Source organism: Stomoxys calcitrans, chromosome 5 (assembly GCF_963082655.1).
Source record: "Stomoxys calcitrans chromosome 5, idStoCalc2.1, whole genome shotgun sequence".
Lineage (NCBI taxonomy): Eukaryota > Metazoa > Arthropoda > Insecta > Diptera > Muscidae > Stomoxys > Stomoxys calcitrans.
Window position 1 is genome coordinate 38,941,312 of NC_081556.1, and position 25,536 is coordinate 38,966,847.

At 39.4% G+C, this 25,536-nt stretch overlaps 2 protein-coding genes across 3 annotated transcripts in view; both read left to right on the top strand.

Moving 5' to 3' along the window:
- Window positions 1-25,536, top strand: part of LOC106082416 (synaptic vesicular amine transporter) — a 112,935-nt gene that overhangs the window by 62,788 nt on the left and 24,611 nt on the right. The window lies entirely within an intron of this gene.
- LOC106082417 (uncharacterized) lies at window positions 17,321-18,006 on the top strand. Its single transcript, XM_013244914.2, has one exon. The coding sequence runs from the start codon at window positions 17,530-17,532 to the stop codon at window positions 17,842-17,844; it is 315 nt and encodes a 104-aa protein (XP_013100368.2). The 5' UTR covers window positions 17,321-17,529; the 3' UTR covers window positions 17,845-18,006.

Genomic DNA, 25,536 nt, shown 5'->3' on the forward strand with positions numbered 1-25,536 from the left:
TGGGTTGTATATCAAACATTACCTCCAAGCCTACATGGGGTGTACATCTCAAATCTCCCGTGACCCCATTGTATTGTAGAACAGTCTTCGCACCTTCTTCAACTTTCTAGTACGAGTTCTCCTATTTACAGCTTTCCAGCAGTCCAGTGTCCCATATCTATGCACTGACACAATGTCTGAGTACATCCAGAAAATTATATTCGGGTTAACTTCCCACTTCCTTCCGAACATCGTGGATCGTGGGTAAAGGCTATTATAACTAGCTATATATAGATCCCCTATTGCCATAACGGGACCCATAGTACTACGAGCTCACTTATGTTAAATCGGTGCGGCAAGTTATAGAATGTGTAGGGCATGCGGGGAAGATAATGAGACGTTGGAGCATTTCCTTTGTCATTGCCCGGCTTTCGCGTCCAATAGATACCGGTACTTAGGTGGAGACACAATATTAGACATGAACCAAGCAAGGGGAGTGGTATTGAAAACAATTTAGGATTTTGTAAGTAGCACGGAATTCCTAACCTAAAATTTTCTTTTTTAGAGGTTACTTTATAGTTTTTAGAGCGCACAACAAGCCGATTACTGGCTTAGGTGTATGTCCATAGTGGCATGGGGCGGATTAATATCTGCACTCTCTTTTCAACCTAACCTAACCTAACCTATTGCCAGATCTCGACCACCCTTCGATTGTCTTGGTTAAATGGAAAACAATTAAAGAACGTACATGCTTTTCCTTTCATCATTCCGAGGTGTTCTAAGGATTGTCCCTCTCCATATTTCAAGTGGTATCGAATTTCTGCAGGAATTATTTCTTATTACCTATTGCCAAAGCCTAAGGTGTTAAATTCATTACCTTCATTGCTTTTCCAAATCAATTCCAATTTGGTCTGAATGACATCAAAACAAAAAATTCCATTGTTTGGCAAAAGCCGTAAAGACAAGAGGTATTTCCGCAAACAAAACCAGGTAAATGTAAATAAATCGAATTATTTACAACACAAACTCGTCTATCAATTTGATAAAATATGCCAGTTCTTGAGTTTTTCTAGGATTTTCCAAAAGCAAAAGCAAATATTTCATCCTTGCAAGTAGGCAGTTCATTGAGAACATCGAAAATGCGTTAACCTTTTTGCCTTGGCAAAGACCCCACGACTTTTTTGTTTGACTTTGTTTTTGTTTTCTTACTCGACGACTCTCTCTCTCTCTCTCTGTTCCCATACTCGCTCGTATGGCCATAATTGATTAACATTCATTTAATTCATGTGTAAGACACACATATTGGGTTGCCCAAAAAGTAATTGCGGATTTTTTATACAGTCGGCGTTGACATTTTTCAACAGCTTGTGATTCTGTAATTGCATTCTTTCTTCTGTCAGTTATCAGCTATTACTTTTAGCTTGCTTTAGAAAAAAAAAGTGTAAAAAAGTATATTTGATTAAAATTCATTCTAAGCTTTATAAAAATGCATTTACTTTCTTTTAAAAAATCCGCAATTACTTTTTGGGCAACCCAATATTTTTCGTATACAAATGACGACTTGGAATCGCTTTAATTGTGCGCGGCAGGGATCAATTAACAACACGCGTATCACTCATCCAAGGCGAATGTAAATGCTGGCAAAACGTAATAACTAAAAACTTCATATGGGAGAAAGTTAGCAAAGCAAAAAAGCTATGGAGAAGGATTAAAGGGTTGAAGAAGGCCGTGAGACCATTGCCATAACTTAAGCTTGGTGGTCATAATCTGCTCTTTCAACTGAGTATGAGCAACGCAGGCGATTCTCTGGAACCTCTTGTTCAATAAAGTCCTTCTAAATATTGGGTTGCCCAAAAAGTAATTGCGGATTTTTCATATAGTCGGCGTTGACAAATTTTTTCACAGCTTGTGACTCTGTAATTGCATTCTTTCTCTGTCAGTTATCAGCTGTTACTTTTAGCTTGCTTTAGAAAAAAAGTGTAAAAAAGGTATATTTGATTAAAGTTCATTCTAAGTGTTATTAAAAATGCATTTACTTTATTTTACAAAATCCGCAGTTACTTTTTGGGCAACCCAATAACAAGTAGAAAGGCATTGGATACCCACCACCTCCGCTATATATGTAAACCCAAACACTCGGCTTCAAAATTGGATATCAAATTCGTCTTCTACTATCAAATACCTTTTACTTGAGCCCCTTATTGCCATAGTAGGCAAATATGGCCGGTTTGAAGGGAGTTTAGGGTCGGACCCTGAAATAATATCAGCATGGTGCTAGAGCACGAATTTCTTTGATTTTTGGGTTTTGGGAGTGGTGAGGCCACTCAGAAACCAAGGAATAAATTTTTATGTCAGATTTGTACTCTACTTTTAAATATCTTTCATTTGATACCCATATCGCCCAAAGAGGAGAAAGAGTCCCGTTGAGGGGTTTTTTGGGGCTGGGGACGAAATTCGTACTCTACTCTTAAATACCTTTCGTTTCATACCCATATTGTCCCAATCGTTAAAATGTCCTTGCGGGGGTACTTTTAGGGGTGAGGAGGCCCCCCAACACATTGGGCGAAATTTGTTATACCAAGTTCGTACTCTACTCTTAAATACCTTTAATTAGATACTCATTGTGTCCTAATCGGTAAACATGTCCGTCCGGGTGGGTTTTGAGATAGGTTATTTGACCCAAAAATTTTATACCAATTTCGAGTTTTTGGGGTACCATGGCAGGTGGCACACAAAATTTCGCTTAAAATCGGTGCACGCATCTCCAAAACCTGGCGTTTTTGAAAATTGGGGTATGAGGGAGGGTCCGTCCCCCTCCGTATATCGAAAAATTTAGCACCCTATTTTGACCAGGGGACCAAACTCTACCATCTTTGAAAATTTCATGAAAATCGGTTCAACCGTTTTCGAGTCTATACGCAACAGACAAACAAAGCGCAACAATTTCTTTGTTATATAATAGAAGATTCGATAAGCAGCTCACCCCTTTCGTTGACATGTCCGTCCGAACTTCCACATATCTGGCGATGTGCATTAGCATCACTTCCTACAATGAGGCTCTTTTTCCCTGCAGATGCGGCTTCAACCAGTACCTTAAGGCTTGAAGGCGGCATCTTTGAATCGTTGCCATATATAGGGAAGCCAGCCAGTAATGAGACTTATTTATTCCAAGGCTGGCTTCTACTGAATCTTCAGTGCTTAGCGACGGAAGAAGGAAAACATTTAGACTACTCTTTGCAAGAAAACAGGCCTCCCTGTGCCTCCCATTCCCGTCCCCTGGGGAAGTTCTAATTTTGGAATTCTTAGTCCACGAACCATTCCCTCACACATCCATGGTTCCCGGATAGGAATGCCATCAAATCCCCCTGCCATCAGGAGGACCTTTAGTTACGCCGAAGCCGCCTTACAATGGCGGAGATTTATCTGCAGAAAGCAGAGTCAGGATTCGGAAATTCCACCACTGTTGCGTTAGCCTCGTCTTCTGATTCCACCAGGAGTTCATCCGCAAAAGATTCGTTAAATTTTCTCACGATTAGCTTCCGTACGCATTCAGGGGCAGGTGAGAGATTTATCTGCAGATTAATCCAAGCGTGCGCCATTGGTCGAGAAGGAATAATTTCCTTATTGACTAGATCCTTGATGACAGTCCATTGACTATCCCACTCGAAATATTCCTACATAAGCAGACCTGTTCTCCTCCCTTGTAGCAAAGGTTCTTAGACCAATCTTACTATTGTTCGCCCTAGTTTTTTAGGCATGAGATGCCCTCCAGGAGACCACAGCCTTTTGGCTGACTGCGGTGCAGTTTTCGAATCTAGACGTGTAGTCTTTGGGGTAGCCTGTTCAGCAAAACGCCGAGCTCAATTAGGGAGTCTCTCTCCCTGACAGTGAGAGTCTTAGGATCATTCGCACCAAGCCTCTCAATAAACCTGAGATCAATGCACCTTCTGTTATTCCAACCTCTTCGTCTGCCGGCTAGCCGTTCAACCACTTGAGGTTTCAGTAGCAGACAAGCTCTTTAATTGTCGAAAATAAACATAAACCAAATTCGGCACGGACATTGAGTGGTCTAATAAATATAAGTTACTGTTCAATTATGTTGAGCTGGCAGCTTTATCCATACGCTAACCGATCTGAACCATATTAAGGTCGGATATCTGGAGGTTCAAAATAATCCATTGTTTCAAATTTCAGCAAAATCCGTTAACAAATAAAGCTTTTATGGGCTTCAGACCCTTAATCGGTAGATCGGTCTATATGGCATCTCTGTCTAAATATTATTCGATCTAATGCATATTTGGTTCAGATATCGGGAAGGCTTACAAGAACTCACTGTTTTAAATTTCTAAGATATCGGGTAATAAATAAAGTTTTTATGGGCATTATACCCTTTATCGGAAGATCGGTCCCTATAGCAGCTATATCCAAATATGGTCCGATTTGGCCCGTTCAAAAACTTAACCAGCGTGCATCAAAAAGACGTGTCTGTGACAAATTTCAGCTCAATATCTCATTTCAGCTCAATATCTCATTTGTAGAAGGCTGTAGAGTGATTACAACAGACGGGCGGACAGACGGACAGAGACGCGAACATCGTTAAATCGTCTTAGAATTTTACGACGATCTGAAATATATATACTTGGTAGGGTCGGAAATTGATATTTCGATATGTTGCAAACGGAATGACTAAATGAATATACCCCCTATCCTACAGTGGTGGGTATAAAAACGGATGAGAAGAATTAATGGCACTTGCGGATGATGACGTGCTGCTGATGCGAAACAAAATTCTTTTGACGATCAGCGAGATCTAGGAACGGTCGATTTAAAGACTGTGGAAATGGTTTAAGAGAAATGAGTTGAGGAGAAAAGGAAATGAATCCGAGATAGGATCTTCAGGATTCGCTTTTCCGAAAAATATACTCAGGAGTTGGATGCTGTATAGGAGGTAATGCCCTTAGTCTTCACTGATGGGTTTAAAATATTAGATAAGGACTCGATGCACCCGATATCGGCAAGCCGCTGTGACAGCGTATGATCTTTTAGGCAAAGGACTGTGACATGACGATAACAGCAAGGGAAAGCCTGGGAAGAGAAATTCTGTGCTTGAATAATGTAATTGCAAAATTTGCAAATACAAAAATTGCACATTTTGCCCATGGGCATACCACTAAGGAACAGAGGCCAACTTCTCACATATCAATGAGTGCAGTCCGATAAGGGGCCTCCTTTTTATAGCCGAGTCCGAGCGGCGTGACAAAGTGCGACACCTCTTTGGAGAGAATAATGAATAATGGGCAGTTTTTTTATACCCTCCACCATGGGATGGGGGTATACAAATTTCGTCATTCCGTTTGTAACATCTCGAAATATGCGTCTGAGACCCTTGATTGTTCTTCATCGTCATGTCATTTTAAGTCGATCTAGCCATGTAAGTCCGTCTGTCTGTCGAAAGCACGTTAACTTCCGAAGGAGTAAAGCTAGCCGCTAGAAATTTTGCACAAATATTTTTTATAAGAGTAGGTCGGTTGGGATTGTAAATGGGCCAAATCGGTATATGTTTTGATATAGCTTCCATATAAACCGATCTTGGGTCTTGACATCTTGAGCCTCTAGAGGGCGCAATTCTCGTTTGTATGACTGAAATTTTGCACGTGGTGTTTTGGAATCACTTCCAACAACTGCGCTAGGTTTGATTAGGTTAGGTTGAAAAGAGGGTACAGATATTAATCCACCCCATGCCACTATGGACATACACCTAAGCCAGTAATCGGCTTTTTGTGCGCTCTAAAAACTATAAAGTAATCTCTAAACAGAAAATTTTAAGTTAGGAATTCCGTGTTACTTACAAAATCCTTAATTGTTTTCCATGCTACTCCCCTAAGTTGGTTCATTTCAGGTATATTGTGTCCCCACCTAAGTGCCGGTATCTGTTAGACGCGAAAGCCGAGCAATTACAAAGGAATTGCTCAAACGTCTCATCATCATCCCCGCATGCCCTACACATGATATCACTTACCGCACCGATTTTGCCTAAGTGAGCTCGCAGTCCTATGTGTCCCGTTATAATACCAATAGCTATACTGACCACCTTCTTTCAGTAATAGTCTCGTCTTCTCACGATCCGGGTCACCCCATAGGACTTTCGCCGTCCTACAGATCGTTTCGCTGTTCCATATGGTTACATGCGCATTTGTCGTCCACGCCCTTTCATTGGACTGCGTCGACCCGAAAGGCTTCGGGTTAACCATGTTTATTGACAGCAGTTCTCCAGCCTTTACTGCCAAATCATCTCCCCATTCATTCCCCCTTACACTGTTATGGCCCGGCATCCAAACCATGCGGATTGTGCCATCCTCAGAGAAGGTGTTAATCTCCTTCTTACACTCCAACCGAAGCGCAGAGGTTAGCATGTCTACCTATGACTCTGAACGCCTAGGTTCGAATCCTGGTGGGACGATCAGAAAAAAAATTTTCAGCGGTGGTTTTCCCCTCCTAACGCTGGCAACATTGTGTAAAACTTCTCTGCAAAGAGGTGTCGCACTGCGGCACGCCGTTCGGACTCGGCTATAAAAAGGAGGCCCCTTATCATTGAGCTTAAACTTGAATCGGACTGCACTCATTGATATGTGAGAAGTTTGCCTCTGTTCCTTAGTGGAAATTTCAAGGGCAAAATTTGTATTTACACTCTAAGACTGTTCGTGACCTTACCTTCCTGGTTGTTATTGCCCTTATGGCCATTTTACTGTTCACACTTGAAGTCCTCGCGTTAACACCACACCACCTCACGCATTCCGTGATCACCCGGATCTCCGCCTGCAGGACCGTATTATGGTCAGGCAGTCTAAAACAGATCTCAGTCCCTGGGTTCTCAATGTAAACCCCCAGGCCCTACTCTGTCCTCTAGCTTTGTTCCATCCGTGTAACATGGTCTTCCAGATGGCAATACTAGGGTTCCGTCAATCCAAGACTGTGCCGATGGCAGCAGTGCCTTGCACTCGATTTCAAGATTCATCTCAGGTATCCAATCGGATACCTCTTCTATTCCTTCCAGGTTTCCTATCGTCGCCTCGATCATACCGCGATGATATGAGCTGCTCCCATCCTCAAACCATTCTCCCATCGCCTTAAGTCTCATAGACGCAGTGGCTGCCTTACAATGTGTCTGATATCTATAATAATCTCCAGTGGTCTAGTGGGCGTGGTCCTCATCGCTCCGCCTATGCCAAGACAACATGTTCTCTGAACCTGTTGTGTGGTCCACTTTTTTTCCATAGCAGTCCATCAAACTATTGAAGTGTAAGTAAGTATTGCCGTTGAGTGGAGCGGACGTGTTTTTATTTCGCTCCTGAAAGAAAAAAAATATCCGTATTTCGGAATAGGTACTACCTACCTAAATGTTAAAGCCTTTTTTGGGTAGGCTAGAAAAGCACTCCAAAGACCCAACAGCTGCGGTGGTGGCGTCAGACCGTAGCGTGTTGTCCTCCCCTCTTATAGGTGTGGGTGCTTTGGCTCCTGTAATCTATTGACGAAGAGACGGATAAACCGAAGGGATGCACAGTTGGTCCCCAGCCTTTAAGTAAAGGTGGTATTTCCGACTCGGATTCAGACAGCGACGGTGTCAATGAAACAGTAATCGCAGCCGAATCGAAAGTTGAGGGCATCGGGATGACGGCAGAAGTGAGCGATGGCTTTGCTAAGCTCACAAGCAGACCGAGAAAGCGATCCGGGGCACAACGAAAGTGACTGAGGAGTTTGTACCGGCAGCGCAATTGGTCGAAAGTGCAGGATGCTGAAAGGAATAGGAATGACATTCCAAGCATTTCTACGGAAGCTGGAAAAAGAATCAGATCTGCCGAAGAGCATAACACTGCTAAAATGCTGAAGAAGAAAAAGAGCCCCCGTTTTCAAATACTCTGGGAAAACCAAGCCAGCCATCCCGCAATCGAGACTCCAGACAGTGTCCTGCGAAGGTAGACAAAGTCGGAACAAAAACGAAGGAAGCTCGGACGGCCTCTGAGTATTCATGGAGGACTGTGACCAGGCCATAGGCCAGTAAGTATTGGTCTAATCACGCTCCCGTAGCGCCAGTGGACTATCCTCGGAATCAGGCCCAATTTCGAGCCTACGGCCCGTCTACATAGTGCCCAACATTTGTGAGCCTTCTCAGTACACTCTAGAATGTGACACCTCCAATTCAGTTTCCTGTCCAAGATTGCACCTAAGTATTTGACCTTGTCCGATACAGAAATCGTTTTATTGAGGAAAGGTTGTGCATCAAATTGGCCCACCTTCGTCTTCCTCGTGAAGTGGCATATTTCAGTCTTCTCTGGGTTAACATTGAGACCCCTGGGTCTAGCCCAGTCATATGCCATATGCAAGACCTTTTCGGCCCATCTGCATAGCTGGTTCGGATTCTTTCCTCTAAGATGTATTATAACATCGTCTGCATAGCAGAGGGATTCACATCCCTCCTTAGTCAGCATCCGTAATAGGTCATTTATGGTGGTCACCCATAGAAGTGGCCAAAAAATGCCCCCCTGTGGCGTGCCCTGTGCCACTTTCTCCCTTATATTTATGCCATGAGAAGTGTAATTTATCCACCTGTTCCTTAGCATATGGTTTATCCAGTCTCTAAAGAGCTGGTCCACCCGGTACTGGTCAAAGGTTTGGATCAATGTATCGGTCCGCACATTGTTTAAACCCCCCTCGATGTCAATGTATACCACCAGTGTGTAAGTCTTGACATCGAAGGATTCTTCTATTTTATGCATAACCTCGTGCAGGGCAGTCTCCACGGGCCTTCCCTTGATATAGGCATGCTGTTTGTATTTGAGCAGTTCCCTAGATGGCCTACTCTTTATCATGGCATTATAATACGGTCCATGATTTTGAGTAGAAAGAACGTAAGGCTTTGTGGTCTGTAGGCTTTTGGTGTCGCATAACTTGCCTTACTGGGCTTGGGTATAAATACCATTCTTGCCTTCTCCCAGTCTTTCGGAGTATATGCAAGTCCTAAGCACGCTGTGAAAATAGTGGCCAGATGAGGAGCCAAATAGTCGGCCATCTTTTGTAGTAACGCAGGAAATATTCTATTAGGTCCGGGTGACGTTAATGGTTTGGAGCTCCTCAAGGATTCCTTTACCTACGATCAACTTCATTATTCCAATATTCCGATGTCTCCGTGAATTCCGTCGTATCCTGTGGAAAATGGGTATTCATCAAAAGCCTTAACATGCCCCTGTTGTCTTTGCTCTCACTCTCATGTAGTCTACTAATGTTTCAGTTTGGACATGGATTTTTGAGAGAAATTGCTCATCTTGGCGACGTCATTAATGGTATCGACCTGGTAGCAGAAGAGCTTCCAGGAGGCAGAGAGGCAAAACGGGCCTCCTGGCCTTGAGCGGTGTGTAATACACATCCCAATATACTTCCGCTTTTTTACGATGTGCTATGTTATAAAGTTTGCGGACTTCTTTCCCAATGTTGCGAATCTCCCCGGTCATTCGGGGGTTTTGGTTTTGGGCTGATTTTCTTTCTCGCAGAACCTCGTAGTACCTTGCCCATAGATTTGTTTTCTTTACAACTAGTTACCTTAAAATGCAACTTAAAAAACACAAAACTTTTATTTGTTATTTTTAAAATTGGCTTTCTTCATAAAACTTAGGCCATTAAGCGCGCAAAATGAAAATTACCCCAACGAAACTTTCCAATTAACGACAATTTCCCCTAAAAAAAAAGCAAAAGAAAATTTACTGCGCTTCCACTGCGTCATATTGATTTTCAGCGTATAGCGTATGCCAGAGCAACAACAACCTCTGCAAGAGGCCACAACAATATTTGCATAAAGTTCATGTCACAAAGTCATTACATTTTTAGCATGTAGTCCTTAAGTCATTGTCATCGTGACTATAAATCCTCGTCATAATTAAAACATGGGCATTTTTGCGCCGCCACCAATGCAGAAGATAGGCGAACTAACTAAGATAGTAGCTAGAAAATCATAAAACTCAATGAAATATAATCTCATGAGCTCCAAATGAAAAACAAAGTTCCCCCTCCAACCAATTCTCACTACAAACAGTAGTAAGTAACACAACTACGATTAAGGTGAGGGAACAAAAACGTAAATCAAAGGACACTTAACAACAGAACAATGCCAATGCCAACAACAACAATTTGAAGGCACACAGTGGGCAAGAATAGGACATTTGAGAAAAATATTTATAAACTGGTAAACGATTGCTAAGTTCGGCCGGGCCCATTCTTTGGAACCCACCAGCATGGATTCTGCTAAAATATGGGAGCTATATCTGGTTATAAACCGATTTGGACCGTATTTGGCACAATTGTCGGGAGTCATAACGGACCATTTTGTGCAAAATTTCAGCCAAATCGAACAAAGTCAAATCGGCAGATCGGTTTATATGGCAGCTATATCAGGTTATAGACCGTACTTAGCACAGATGTTGAAAGTCATTCCTCAACGACATGTGCAAAATTTTAGACAAATCGGATAAGAATTGCGCCTCCTAGAAGCTCAAGAAGTCTAATCGGGAGATCGGTTTATATGGCAGCTATATCAAGTTATCAACCGATTTTAACCATACTTGGCCCAGTTGTTGGAAGTCACACAGTGGGCAAGAATAGAGCATTTGAGAAAATATTTATAAACAGGTAAAATGCTAAGTTCGGACGGGCCAAATCTTGGGAACCCACCATAATGGATTCTGCTAAAATATGGGAGCTATATCTGGTTATAAACCGATTTGGACCGTATTTGGCACAATTGTTGGGAGTCATAACGGACCATTTTGTGCAAAATTTCAGCCAAATCGAACAAAGTCAAATCGGCAGATCGGTTTATATGGCAGCTATATCAGGTTGTAGACCGTACTTAGCACAGATGTTGTAGTCATTCCTCAACGACATCAGCAAAATTTCAGCCAAATCGGATAAGAATCGCGCCCTCTAGAAGCTCAAGAAGTCTAATCGGGAGATCGGTTTATATGGCATCTATATCAAGTTATCAACCGATTTTAACCATACTTGGCCAAGTTGTTGGAAGTCATTCCTCAGCGACATCAGCAAAATTTCAGCCAAATCGGATAAGAATCGCGCCCTCTAGAAGCCCAAGAAGTCTAATCGGGAAATCAGTTTATATGGCGGCTATATGCGGTTATGAACCGATTTGAAACGTACTAAGCACCGTTATTGAATGTGGTACCAAAACACCATCAACAAAATTTCAGCCAAATCGGATAAAAATTGCACCCTCTAGAGGCTCAAGAAGTCAAGACCCAAGATCGGTTTAAATGGCAGCTATATCAAAACATGCACCGATTTGACCCATTTACAATCCCAACGCAGCCAAATCGGATAAAAATTGCACACTCTAGAGACTCAAGAAGTCAAGACCCAAGATCGGTTTAAATGGCAGCTATATCAAAGCATGGACCGATTTGACCCATTTACAATCCCAACCGACCTACACTAATAAGAAGTATTTGGGCAAAATTTAAAGCACATAGCGGACCCTCACCCTTACCCTAATTTTCAGGAACGACAGAACGCCCCAACCCCCAAAACCTACCAAATTCAAATATGGACCAATCACGACAATATGGGACTTAAATAAAAGGTATTTAAGTTTTGAAAATTTATCTGACATCCAATTGTCAGACCATATGTTATAGGGACAACCCCAATCCCTAAACACCCCTAAATCGGACATATTTACCGACCATGGCAATATGGGACTCAAATAAAAGGTATTTGAGCGTAGAATACGAATCTGATATCCAAATGTTAGCCAAGTGTTTGGGGGCCGCCCCTCCTCAAAAACGGCCCTCAAAAAGGATAAATTTCCGACCACAGCAATATGGGGCTAAAATGAAAGATCTTGGGAGTAAAGCACGAATCTGATATAAATATTCAGGAAGAATTGTCTATGAGTCTACCCCACCCCCATAACACAAACAAAATAAGACGTATTTTCTGACCATTGCAATATGGTGCTCAAATAAGTGATATTTTAGAGTAGAACACGAATCTGATATATATTTTCAGGGCCAAGTCATTGAGTGACCGCCCCATCTCCCAAAACACCCCCAAACCGGAAATGTTTGCCGACTATGGAAATATGAGGCTCACATGAAATGTATTTGGGAATAGACCACTAATCTGATGTCAAAATTCGGGACCAACTGTCTAGGGGACGTCCCATTCCCATAACAACCCCCAAATAGGCAAGACAATTTGGGTCTTCAAGACTGTGGAGCTCGATATTTATAGATTTTAGGGCCCATACCCCAAATCGGACATATTTGGTGACTTTTGCAATAAGGAGTTTGAGATTATAAAACGAATTTGATATCCAATTTCGAGGCCAATGGCAATATGGGGTTATTAATGATATATAGAAATATGAGAATAGAGCACGATGCTGATATAAAGGGTGATTTTTTTGAGGTTAGGATTTTCATGCATTAGTATTTGACAGATCACGTGGGATTTCAGACATGGTGTCAAAGAGAAAGATGCTCAGTATGCTTTGACATTTCATCATGAATAGACTTACTAACGAGCAACGCTTGCAAATCATTGAATTTTATTACCAAAATCAGTGTTCGGTTCGAAATGTGTTCAAATTTTGACAAATTTTGTTCAGCGATGAGGCTCATTTCTGGTTGAATGGGTACGTAAATAAGCAAAATTGCCGCATTTGGAGTGAAGAGCAACCAGAAGCCGTTCAAGAACTGCCCATGCATCCCGAAAAATGCACTGTTTGGTGTGGTTTGTACGCTGGTGGAATCATTGGACCGTATTTTTTCAAAGATGCTGTTGGACGCAACGTTACGGTGAATGAACACATTTCGAACCGAACACTGATTTTGGTAATAAAATTCAATGATTTGCAAGCGTTGCTCGTTAGTAAGTCTATTCATGATGAAATGTCAAAGCATACTGAGCATCTTTCTCTTTGACACCATGTCTGAAATCCCACGTGATCTGTCAAATACTAATGCATGAAAATCCTAACCTCAAAAAAATCACCCTTTATTTTCAGGGCTAAGTGTTTGGGGACCACCCCACTCCCCAAAAGACCCCTAAATCGGGCATATTTACCGATCATGACAGTTTGGGGCTCAAATTAAAGGTATTGGGGAGTAGAGCTCGAAATCAATACCCACTTTCGGGACCAGTTTTCTGGGGGTCTGCTCCCTTATCCCAAAGTACCCCACAAACAGCAATTGGAACCCATAGCCATATGGGGCTCAGATTCCTATTCTACTCCCAAATGTAGAAATGTCGAAAATGAATTTGATAACTAATTTTGAAGCAAAGTGTTTGGGGGACGCCTCATCCTATAACTCCTTTTAGACCAATGGCAATATGGGGTTTAAGAAAATGGTATTTGAGAGTAGAGAATCGTGCTGATATTTTTAGTATTTGGGAGAAGAGCACGAAATTCATATTCACATATTTACAGACATATTTATTGTCTAAAATAAATATTCGGAGGATAATTTTGTTCAATATAATGTAAAAAAAGGCGCTGTGGATCGGGAGCTGTTCAACTAGTTTTCCATAAATTTAAATTTTGAAAAAAATTTTCTAAAAACAACATTCAAAAAAACTTCCAATAAAACTATAATTTTAACAAATTTTCTATGCAAAGAAATTTAAAAAAATTAAATTTTTACAATAAATAAAATTGTGACAAAATTTTCTTTAAAGATAAAATTTAAGTGAAGTTATTTGAATAATAAAATAAAAAAAAAAAATTATAAATCATAAAATTTTTAAAAAATTCTCTCTAATTTTTCAATGATTTTTTTCAATTTTTCGTTTCATAGCCATCCACTGTGTGTGCTGGCAAAGGGAAATCAACCTAGCCGTCAAAATGTTTAAAAAATAATTGACATGCAAATGCTAACGAATCGGGTGGTAAAATTGTTTGACATTTGTTGATTTTGTTGACTTTGCTTAAATTTTGTTCTTAGGCCTGCCTTTTGGCCTTTTCTTTCCTTTTTTGCTTTTTTTCTTTTTGTTGGGGGTGAATACAAAGTTCTTGTCTTGTTTATTCATTCTCTATGAGGATACAAGTTTCTCTCATGTGGCAGGACAAATGAAAAGCTATTGGAAATATAGTAACAATAACAACAACAATAACATGAGTCATTGTTTTAGTTTTAACGATAAAGAAAAGAAACTGTAACCAGAAGACAAGGCAAAAAAATGAGAAACAAATACAGCAAAGAAATTTTGTGGGCGTATAAAAGTTGCGTGACATTTCGAAAATGTCTTTGCAAATGTCATACACAGAGAAAACAAAAAAATTAAGAAAAATCGTAGTGATTTATTGAAAAAAAAAATTTAGTTTTATTAAGTTTTATTATAAATTTTTCAAAATTTGAATTTTATTTAGAAATTTTGTAAAAATTTTATTGTTATAGGTTTTTGTCAAATATTTATTCTTGTAAAAATTTTTGCCAAAATATTATTTCTATAAAAAAATTTCAACACTTTCCATGAGAAAATTTGTCAGCATTTCATTTTTAAAAAAATTTTTCAATTTTTTTTAAAAAAAAAATTATCAAAATTTGATTACCTTTTAAATTTTATCAAATTTTTTTCAATAGAAAATTTTGTCAAAATTTTTCCGAATTTTATCAAAATTTTATTTCTTGGAAAATTCTGTCAACATTTTTCTTAGAAAAAATATATCAAATTTTTAGTTTTTAATATTTTTTCTAAATTTTATTTCTTAAAAAAACTTTGAAAATTAATTTCAAAAAAAATGTATCTGATTTTTTTTCTAAAAAAATTAAAATTTTTTTATTTTTATTTTTTTTTTTTAAATTTAAAAAATTTTTTTTTTATAAAAAATTATCTTAATTTTTTTTTTATAAAAAATTGTCTCTAAATTTTATTGTCAAAGAACATTTCGTTAAAATTGTATACGTAAAAAAATTTGGTCAAAATTTTATTTTAATAGAAAATTTTGTAAAAATTTTATTTTAAAATTTTTGTTTGCTTCTCTTTCGAGATGAACTCAATGATCGAAGATGCAAATGGAAAAGGAAAACCAAAGATAGCAACACACACCAACCACTATGGGATGCGTTTTGTCTTTGGTTAGAAAACTTTTCAACCATATTAGGTGTGATGGCTTCAAGGGCCGTTCATTGGTATATTGTATTTGAATCGTATTAATAGCGGAAAACGCTTCAATGATACAATTACCACATTAACCACACTCGACAACCCTGTCTATTTGCTGTACTTTTCCCAGTGCATGTATTTTTGTGTAATGACAGACATTCTTTCTGTAACACATTACACTTCTTCCGTACTACACATGATTTTTGTGCATCTGTTGGAAGTTGTATTGATGGCTTCGAACGCTAAGACAACGGCAATGGCTTTAGCTGTTGCTCCTTGTGCCCAGGTTCGAAACCATTCCACAAAAATACATGCATTGGAAAACGTACAGCTAACAGACAACGCACGGCCCTTGAAGCCGTCACACCTAATATGATTAAAAAGTCTTCTAGCCAAAGACGACGAAACGATTTGGCTGAAATTTGGCGTGTGGTGTTCTGTTATGACAACTGTGCCAAGAACGGTTCAAATCAGTCTATAACCTGATATAGCTCCCATATAAACCGATTTCCCGATTTGACTTCTTGAGCCTTTACAAGCGTCGTTTTTTGTCCGATTTGGCTGAAATTTTGCACATAGTGTTCTGTTATGACTTCCAACATGTGTGCCAAGTACGGTTCAAATCGGTCTATAACCTGATATAGCTCCCATATAAACCGATCTCCCGATTTGTCTTCTTGAGCCCTTACAAGCCGCAATTTTTGTCCGATTTGGCTGAAATTTTGCGCATAGTGTTCTGTTATGACTTCCTACATGTGCGCCTAGTAAGGTCCAAATCGGTCTATAACCTGATATAACTACAATATAAACCGATCTCCCGATTTGACTTCTTGAGCCCTTGCAAGCCGCAATTTTTGTCCGATTTGGCTGAAATTTTGCACATAGTGTTCTGTTATGACTTCCTACATGTGCGCCAAGTAAAGTCCAAATCGGTCTATAACCTGATATAGCTACAATATAAACCGATTTCCCGATTTGACTTCTTGAGCCTTTACAAGCGGCATTTTTTGTCGGATTTGGCTGAAATTTTGCATGCCATGCTCTGTTACGACGCTTAGACCCAAAGAGCCATTTATTTAGGTTCTTTATTATCTACATGTTCTGCTGAACAGCAAGACGTAACCCAGACATTTGGAACCAGATTCGTAGTCTGCTCCCAAACAACTTTCACTTGATACACATTTTGTGACGTTGGACAGTTTAACATTTTTAAGGTTGGGGAGGCCCCAAATTCTTTTAACAGTTGTGAACTTAACTTTTAAATATCTTTCATTTGATACCCATATTATCCCAATCGGTAAATATGTCCTGTCGAGGATTTTGGGGGTGGGGAGGCGTCTCAGACACCAAGGAATAAATTGTTATGTCAGATATGTACTCAACTTTTAAACACCTTTCATTTGATACCCATTTTGCCAAAAGCGGTGGCGGGGAGTTTTTTGGGGGTGGGGGACTGCCCCCCGAACACTTTGGTTGGCATTTGTACACCTAGTTCGTACTGTACTCTTAAATACCTTTCATTTGATACCCATATTATCCCAATCGGTAAACATTTCCGTTCGGGTGGGTTTTGGGATGGGGCGTCCCCCCAGGTTATTTGTCCCCAACATTTTATACCAATTTCGTGTTTTTGGGGTACAATAATGTGGCATACAAAATTTCGCTTAAATCGGTGCACCCATCTCCGATAACTGTCGTTTTTGCAAATGGTGGTAAAGGGGAGGGCCCGCCCAATTTTGTCAAAAATTTTATTTTCATAGAAAATTTTACCAAAATGTTATTTTCATAGAAAATTTTGTCAAAATTTTATTTTCATGGAAAATTTTAGCAAAATTTTATTTTCTAGAAAATTTTGTAAAAATTTTATTTCTGTAAAAATTTTTGTAAAAATTTTAATTCTGTAAAAAATTAAAAATTTTATTTCTATTTATTTACACATATTTATCAATACTTTTCTTCATAGAAAATTTTAACAAAATTTAATTTCTGTAGGAAATTTGGTCATAATTTTTTATAAATTTCTTTATGTGTATTTTGGGCAAAAACAAATCCAAACCAAGGAAATGCCTTTTCATCAAACTCACAAAGCGAAAGAAAATACCCTAAAAATAGCTTCATTTGCAAAGTGCGCACACACACTAAATGTGTGTTTTGGGGCTTGAATGGCAAAAAAAAACCAGCAACTATCGTATTTATTAAAACTTAAATTGTAATATCATTTCAAATTTTACTGTCAATAAAAACGGTTGTCCTGGTCCCAAGAAAAGACAAAGAAAAAACACAAATAAAAGAAACCCCAAAAACCACTAGAAGTGCAAATATTTGTATAGAGGACTTATTTGAAACGAAATTGTGAATTAGTTAGTAGACTCTAGTCAAGATATGACATCAAAGGATAGCCTCAAATCTGATGGCACAGTGACCAAAACTCAAGTGCAGCACATGCATCAACTGAAGCATCAGCACAGCTTTGAGCAACGCTATGCTTCTATCATAAATCAACAGATACTGGAGACTACCATCAACAAGGAAGTGCTGCAAAGGCAGGCCAATGCTTTCTTTCCCTTTGGACGCAGTTCCTCGAGTGACAGCTCAGAAGGGAGTAAAATTAAACAAATTCAAGAAGAAGATGCAGAGCAAGAGGTTACGGAAAGCGTAGAAAAACAAAAACAGGCTGAGGCTGGGGCCGTTGAGTAGAGGAAACAATAGAATGTGAATTACAGTTGAGTCATTGCGTTTCCTTTCATATGGTTGGCATTAACCATAACCAAAAAGGAGCGCTTCAATGTAGTATCAAGTCATCCATCTAGAGTTTTGTAATTAAGCAAAAATCCATTTACTAAGTAAGTTAGTTTGTAATTCTTTTTTTGTATTCCTATCTATTAAAAAAAATAAAATTAAAAAGAAAACTCTTGTAAAAATAAGTGAAAAAAAGTAACCAAAGAAATTGTAAAGGTCTGCTAAGGTAAATCACGAAAAGTGTAAAAAGGGGGATTTCTCTTAAAATTTCATTATTATTCATAATTTTATCAAAACTTAATTTGTATGGGAAATTTAAAAAAATTATTTTTAACAGGACATTTTATCAAAATAAAAAATTTATGGGAAGTTTTGTAAGCCCTTTCTGTAGAAAATTTTGTCAAAATTTGAATTCTGTAGAAAATTGTGTCGAAATTTCGTTTCTATGAAATTTTACCTAAACTTCATTTCTGTAAGAAATTTTTCCAAAAATTATTTGCTTTGAAATACTCGTATATGTCAAAATTTAATTTCTAAAGGATATTTATTCAAAATTTCAATTCTATAGAAAGTTTTTGTCAAAACTTCATTTCTGTAGAAAATTTTGTCAAAACTTCATTTCTTTAAACAACGCTGTCAAAATTTTGTTTCTTTAAGAAAATTTGTTAAAATTACATTCTATAGTCAAGTTGGTCCAGTTTTTTCTCAAAAATTTGTTTCTTTAGAAAAGTTAGTCAAAATTTAATTTCTATGGTAACAAAAAACTAACTGAACCGGGCCAGCTCCGCTGCGCCTTCTTAATCTCTTTTATACCTTTTACTAGCTGACCCGGGTCCACTCCGCTGCGCCTTCTTTTCCTTTATATGGAAGAAAAGTTTTCTTTGGAATGTTTATTTTCGACAGTTTAAATTCTTTTAGTGAAATACCATGCTAACTTGACTAACAGTTTAACAATATAAGTGCCTATATCTGAATCCCATATGATCTTTATTGGTCTACGAATTTAAGTTTGGGTGTAAGGTGTACTCCATTCTTAAAATACTTCATTTCAGCCCGATATTCTCATGATGTCTGATTTAGTGGTGTTTTCGGGGGAGAGGTGGTCCCCCAGATACTTGGCTCTGAAAAAATATCAGCATCGTGCTGTTCTCTCAAATACCATTTATTTAAACCCCATGTTGCCATTGGCTTAAGAGGAGTTTATAGGATGAGACGTCCCCCAAACACATGGCCCCAAAAAAGGTTATTAAATTCGTTTTCTAATCTCAAATACCTTTTATTTGAGCCACATTTCAGCATGGTCGAAAAATATTTTCCCTTTGGAGGTGTTTTGGGAAAGGGGTGATGCCCTAAATACATGGTCCTACATATGGCTATCAAATTCGTATTCTACTCCCAAATACCTTTATTTGAGCCCCATATTGCGATGGTCACTAAAAAATTGCTGTTTGTGGGGTATTTTGGGAAAGGGGTAGACCCCCCGAAAATTGGTCCCGAAAATGGGTATCAATTCTCGCTCTACCGCCCAATTCCTTTCATTTAAGCTCCACATTGACATGGTCGGTAAATATGCTCGATTTATTCTCGATTTAAATATATCAGCAACGTGCTTTATTCTCATATATCTATATATCATTTATTTGAACCCCATATTACCATTGCCCTCAAAATTGGATAACAAATTCGTTTTCTAATCTCATTTAAATTCCTTATTGCAAAAGTCCGGAAATACGTCCGATTTGGGGTATTGGCCCTAAAAACTATGAATATTTAGTTCCACTTTTTTTAAGACCCAAATTGTCTTGGTGAGCAAATACGTCCTATTTGGGGGTTGTTATAGTGGTGGGACGTCCCATAGACAGTTGGTCCCTAATGTTGATGTCAGATACGTGGTCTACTCCCAAATACCTTTAATTTAAGCCCCATATTTTCATAGTCGGCAAACATGACAGGCTTGGGGGTCCTTTGGGGGATGGGCGGCCACTCTTTGAGTTGGCCTTGAAAATATATGTCGGATTCGTGTTCCACTTTAAAAACCCTCTTATTTGGGCCTCATATTGCAAAAGTCAGCAAATACTTCCTATTTGGGTAGTGTGTGGGGGTGGCATGGCCCCGTAGACATTTTTCCCGAATATTGATATCAAATTCTTGCTTTACTCCCAAAGACCTTTTATTTCAGCCCCATATTGCTATGGTCGTAAATTTGTCCCCTTTGGGGGATGTTTTTGGTGAGAGGCGGCCCCCCAAACACTTAGTCCCATATTTGGATATCATATTCGTATTCTACGTTCAAATACCTTTTATTTAAGCCCCATATTCCCATGGTCAGTAAATAAATCCAGTTTGGGGGGTGTTTTGGGGAAGGGGTGGACCCCCAGAAAAGTGATACCATTTTTGGATATCAGATTCGTATTCTACTCGCAAATACCTTTCATTTGACTCCCATATTGCCATGGTCGGTAAATACGTCCGATTTAGGTGTGTTTTGGGGCTTGGGGTGGTCCCCCTAGCTCTTGATCCGACAATTGAATATCATATACGTTTTCTTATGTAAATACCTTTCATTTGAGTCTCATATTGTCGTGATTGGCCTAAATATATGTTTGGTAGGTTTTAGGGTGGGGCAGCCCCCCTAGGTACCCCACCCGAAATTTGGTTACCAAATTTTATTTTTGGGATACTATAAGAGAGCACACAAAATTTCGGTTAAATCGCACCACCCATCTCCGAGATCTGGCGTTTCTGAAAATACGGTAAGGGGGAGGGTCCGCCCCCCAATCAGATATCAAAAATTGTCGTACCCTATTTTCACAACGGGGTCATTATGCACCATCTGTGAAAATTTCAAGAAAATCGGTTCAGCCGTTTCTGAGTTTATAAGGAACACACAAACATACAAACAAACAAATCTACAAACAAACACAAATTGATTTTTATATATAAGAAGATAAGATAACTGAACCAGGCCTGCTCCGCTGCGCTTTCTTTATCCCTTTTATACCAAGGGTGGTAAATTAGTCCTGTTTTTGGGGGGAGTTTTGAGTTGGGCACATTTCGCTCTGAATGTGGATTTCGAATTCGTGGTCCAAATACCTTTCTTTTGAGTCATATATTGCCATGGCTGGTAAATATGTATATTCGGTTCGGGGTGGAGGCAACCCAGCCTCTTTGCCCTCATAGCAAATAGTTATAAAGTTCGTGCTCTACTCTCAAACACTTTTTATATGAGCCCCATAGTACTGGTGGGTATTTTTGGGATAGGGTGGACCACCAGAGACAGTTTCACGGAAGTAAATTTCAATTTTGTGCTCTACTCCCAAACACCTTTCATTTGAGCCCCATATAGCCATGATCGGCTCAAACGCCCATTTGGTGGGATTTTGGGGGTGGGTCGTCCCCCTATTACTAAGGTCTTAGTTTTTTGTTCCATATTCGTAATCTACTCCCGAATACCTTTCATTTGAGACCCATATTGATACGAACGTCCAAATGGCCCACTGGGAATTTAAACTCCATATTCATAATCTACTCCTTACTACATTTCATTTCAACCCCTTATAGACATGATAGGCTTATATTCACATTTTCGGAGGTGATGGGGGGCTCCCCCATTATTTAGACCACATTTTTAATGTCATACTCGTAATCTACTCCCGTAATCTACACGCCGGTCATTGTCTGTCTTACTCCTCACATTCTACCAACCTCCTGCATTCTTTCTACAGGACAGCTTCGAATCGAGGATTGGGCCTAGATACGAGTATTTCGCCTCCTTCGACACTTGCGGTGTTGCCCAATCCAAGGACAGGAGTTTAAATTTTTGTATCTTCGAGTGAAGAGCAACAGCTCCATGTTCCTCAATCCATTTCCCATTGCCCATCTCGATAGTCTCCTTAGTGACTTTTCCGGCTAATTGTCGACCGAAACTTGCCTCAGATCAGTAATAGGACGTTGTCCGCACAGGCGATTAGTTTCTTGTCATCACTATTGGGACCCAATAGGGCTTCGTTTATCATGAGGGTTACAAGAGGCGGTGAGAACATCGCCTTGAGAAGTTACCCTCAAGTCGCATATCACTCGTCCGTTGGGATATATTCAGTGTGACCCACGTGCGCTCCAGGGCGGCGACTATTGACCCTATCAGCACGTTGCACAGTGGGATGCCATCAAAAACACCCGTTTGAGAATGGTAAGAGAATAGGCGGCTTTTTGGCAGGCGTTTAAAGTTTGTGGCCTTTGCCTTTCGAAAATTGGACCACAAATCAAAATTTGGAAGCCCGAACAAATTTTTGAGTTGACCAACTTTAAGAGACTGGTAAGTTGACCCAAATCTGTACACATCATCTTGTTAAGACCATCACTGTCGTTCTTTATCTCATCCCATTGTTCGTCTCCTGGATGTATCCTCCTTCCTTGAGAGAGCTTGACATGCTGGTATCCTAGATACAGCTTTGCACACCCTAGATGCCTAACTAGTGCTTCAGTCCTTTTTTAAGTCGACCCCTGAACAGTCATTTAAAAATTATGGAAATTTTAGCATACATGGAATATTTTGCGAACTTATTAATGTGTCCACAAAACCTTCCATTTGTATATTAAAAAATACATGCTTTTTTTATTAACAAAAAAGCAATCTAATTACTCTCCGTAAATCCCAGCGGGCTACTTGGCTAATTGAATACAAAATGTAACATTTCTGGCTAGGAATATTCCAAAGCACATTTTTCAGTTTCAGTTGAAAATTTGCCACAGGCATCAGAAGTTGTTCTACTTAGTCAACAATAAAAATAAACTCAATACCCTAGTTGGACAAAAATGAAATTTCTTCCTAATGCCCGCTCATTGCCAGAATCCTATGGCTTATCCACTATGCTGCTTAAGATGGGAGGTTTATTTCCCTATGAATTTGACAATGAACATCAGAGGTTCCATATAACCTGGAAACGTTTTAGCTATTCCCTGTTGCACATCATCATCTACAGCTATGTAAATGTTACCTCAATTTTAGAGAGTTGGCGTGATTTTTCCCAGCCCATGATTGGTCATTCCTCATTGACGGCCTTGGGCAATTTGCTGATGCGTCTAATGGGAATCTCTATGACTTTTCTGATTTTCATGCCCCTTATCTTGGGCAGTTGCAAGGATGTGTCCACCATAAATATTTACATAAATTTGGTTAAGGAATTCGAAGTACTGGGCTGGAATTTGGCTGCAATGTATCGTCGCATCTACAAAATGACTTTTTGGGCCACTTTGTCCATGATTATCTTGCTGACCTTTACCGCCTGGCATTCGATTTATTTCTATGAACGCATTACTCTTAAGCCACCGGAATTGAAATTCTATTTGGTGGCCACCATGTCAACAGGCTATCAGCTATTGTTCCTCTTCTATGCCAGTGTGCAGTTGTATGGGGTCTATGCCATATCGGTGGAACTGAATAGCTATTTGGCAGATTTGAGAGATAAATATAAGGAAATTTATGAAAATCAAAGGAAATCGAAAAAGTGGTTAAAAGCGTCTATGGATATGTATTAAGGTGATGAAATTCTAATTTTAAAAGCCTTTTGGCCTTGAGAAATATTTTGAAGTTAATAAATAATAAAGACAAAAAATGTGGAACTTATTGGGTTGCCCAAAAAGTAATTGGGGATTTTTGAAAAGAAAGTAAATGCATTTTTAATAAAACTTAGAATGAACTTTAATCAAATATACATTTTTTATACTTTTTTTCTAAAGCAAGCTAAAAGTAACAGCTGATAACTGACAGAAGAAAGAATGCAATTACAGACTCACAAGCTGTGAAAAAATTTGTCAACGCCGACTATATGAAGAAGCCGCAATTACTTTTTGGGCAACCATATCGCAAACATTTTTGGCCAAGTTTCTTATCGAAAAACATAATTTTCCCCATTTTTCGATTATTTGATAAACGGAAGAAACGGAAACGTGGATTTAAATGCAAATTTGGCGATGAACATTCCATAAGGAATAGGGGCAAGCGTGGTTTCTGTAGGCTCTTAAGCCATTAACGACGAATTGTGTAGAAAAATACCCTAAAATAGTGCTGCCTTAGAAAAATTCTAGGTTTAGAATAGCACGGCCAGCGCCGAATCCGGTAAGCTTCCGGAATAAGTTGAAAACTTACTTAACTTTAGTTTACTTTAATTGGCTATGACAGAATATTTGTTCCACTAGCCGAACGTAAAATAGCGTTCCAAACGCCTCGATCTTCTGCGCTCATTCAAAAATCTCTGACAACAAGTTTCGAGGTGTCTCCCACAACATGATCTTTACATCGGGCTTTTGGTCTTCCCGGTTTGCGTGTTTGCCTTCAAAAGACTTCTTTGCTGGAGCTTCTTCATCCATTCTGACAACATGACCTAGCCAACGCAGCCGTTGTATTTTGATGCGTGTAACTATATCGTCATACAGCTCGTGGTTCATACGTCGCCTATATTCTCCGTTAACGCAAACTGGTCCATATATTTTACGAAGAATCTTTCTCTCAAATACTCCAAGCACTGCTTCATCTGCTTTCACAAGTACCCATGCTTCAGAACCATATAACAGCACGGCAGTGTCTTGTAAAGTGTAGTCGACGTTGAAAACCAACTGGATCAAATTCGGAAGACTACTCAGGAGAAGACTTCAACAAGATAATTTAGATTGTCCAAGCATAGAAGACATTGACGAAAATGTCAACAGGATTACGACTGTACTGGTAATCGGGAAAGGAAATCATCCCGAGAATAACCCTGGATGACCGGCGATATTCGAAATATTGAGAAAGAGGTCCGCAAACTTTTTAACAGAGCACGTCGTAAAAAAGTCGAATTTTGTTGGGATGTGTTTTACACACGGCTCGAGGAATACAATAAAATTACCACAGCGGCAAAACGTGCCTCTTGGAACAGATCGATAGCATTAATGACGCCGCCAAGATGAAAAAGTTTCTTTCAAAAACCCTTGTCCTAACTGAAACTTTAGTAGACGATATGGGAGTGAGAGCACAGACAACGGAATACATGTTAAGGCTTCTGATGAAAACCCATTTTCCACAGAATACGACGGGATTCACGGAGACACCATAATCTTGAAATAATGATGTTGATGGAAGGTTTATCATAACGGAATTTATGGTCAAGGAAGCCTTGAGGAGCTTCAAACCATTTAAGTCACCCGAACCGGATTGAATATTTCCAGCATTAATACAGAAAAAAGCAGACTATCTGACGCCGCACCGGGCCAATATTTTCACAGCGTGCCTGGGACTTGCATATACTCCGAAAGCCTGGCAGGAGGCAAGGGTGGTGTTTATACCCAAGTCCGGCAAGGCAAGTTATGCGACACCAAAGGCCTACAGACCTAAAAGCCTTACGTCTTTTCTACTCAAAACCATAGAATGCCTTGTGGATACCATGGTAAAGAGTAGGATATCCAGCGAACTGTTCATATACAAACAGCATGCCTTTGTCAAGGGAAGGTCGGTGGAGACTGCCCTGCATGAGGTTGTGCATAAAATAGAAGAATCCTTCGATGCCAAAACGCACACACTGGCGGTATGCATTGACATCGTGGGGGCTTTTAACAATATGCGGACCGACACACTGATCCAATCCTTAGACCAGTATCCGGTGGACCCGGTCC

Coding starts and splice junctions, on each gene's coding strand:
- LOC106082417 (XM_013244914.2), top strand. CDS start 17,530: ATGACATCAAAGGATAGCCTCAAATCTGATGGCACAGTGACCAAAACT.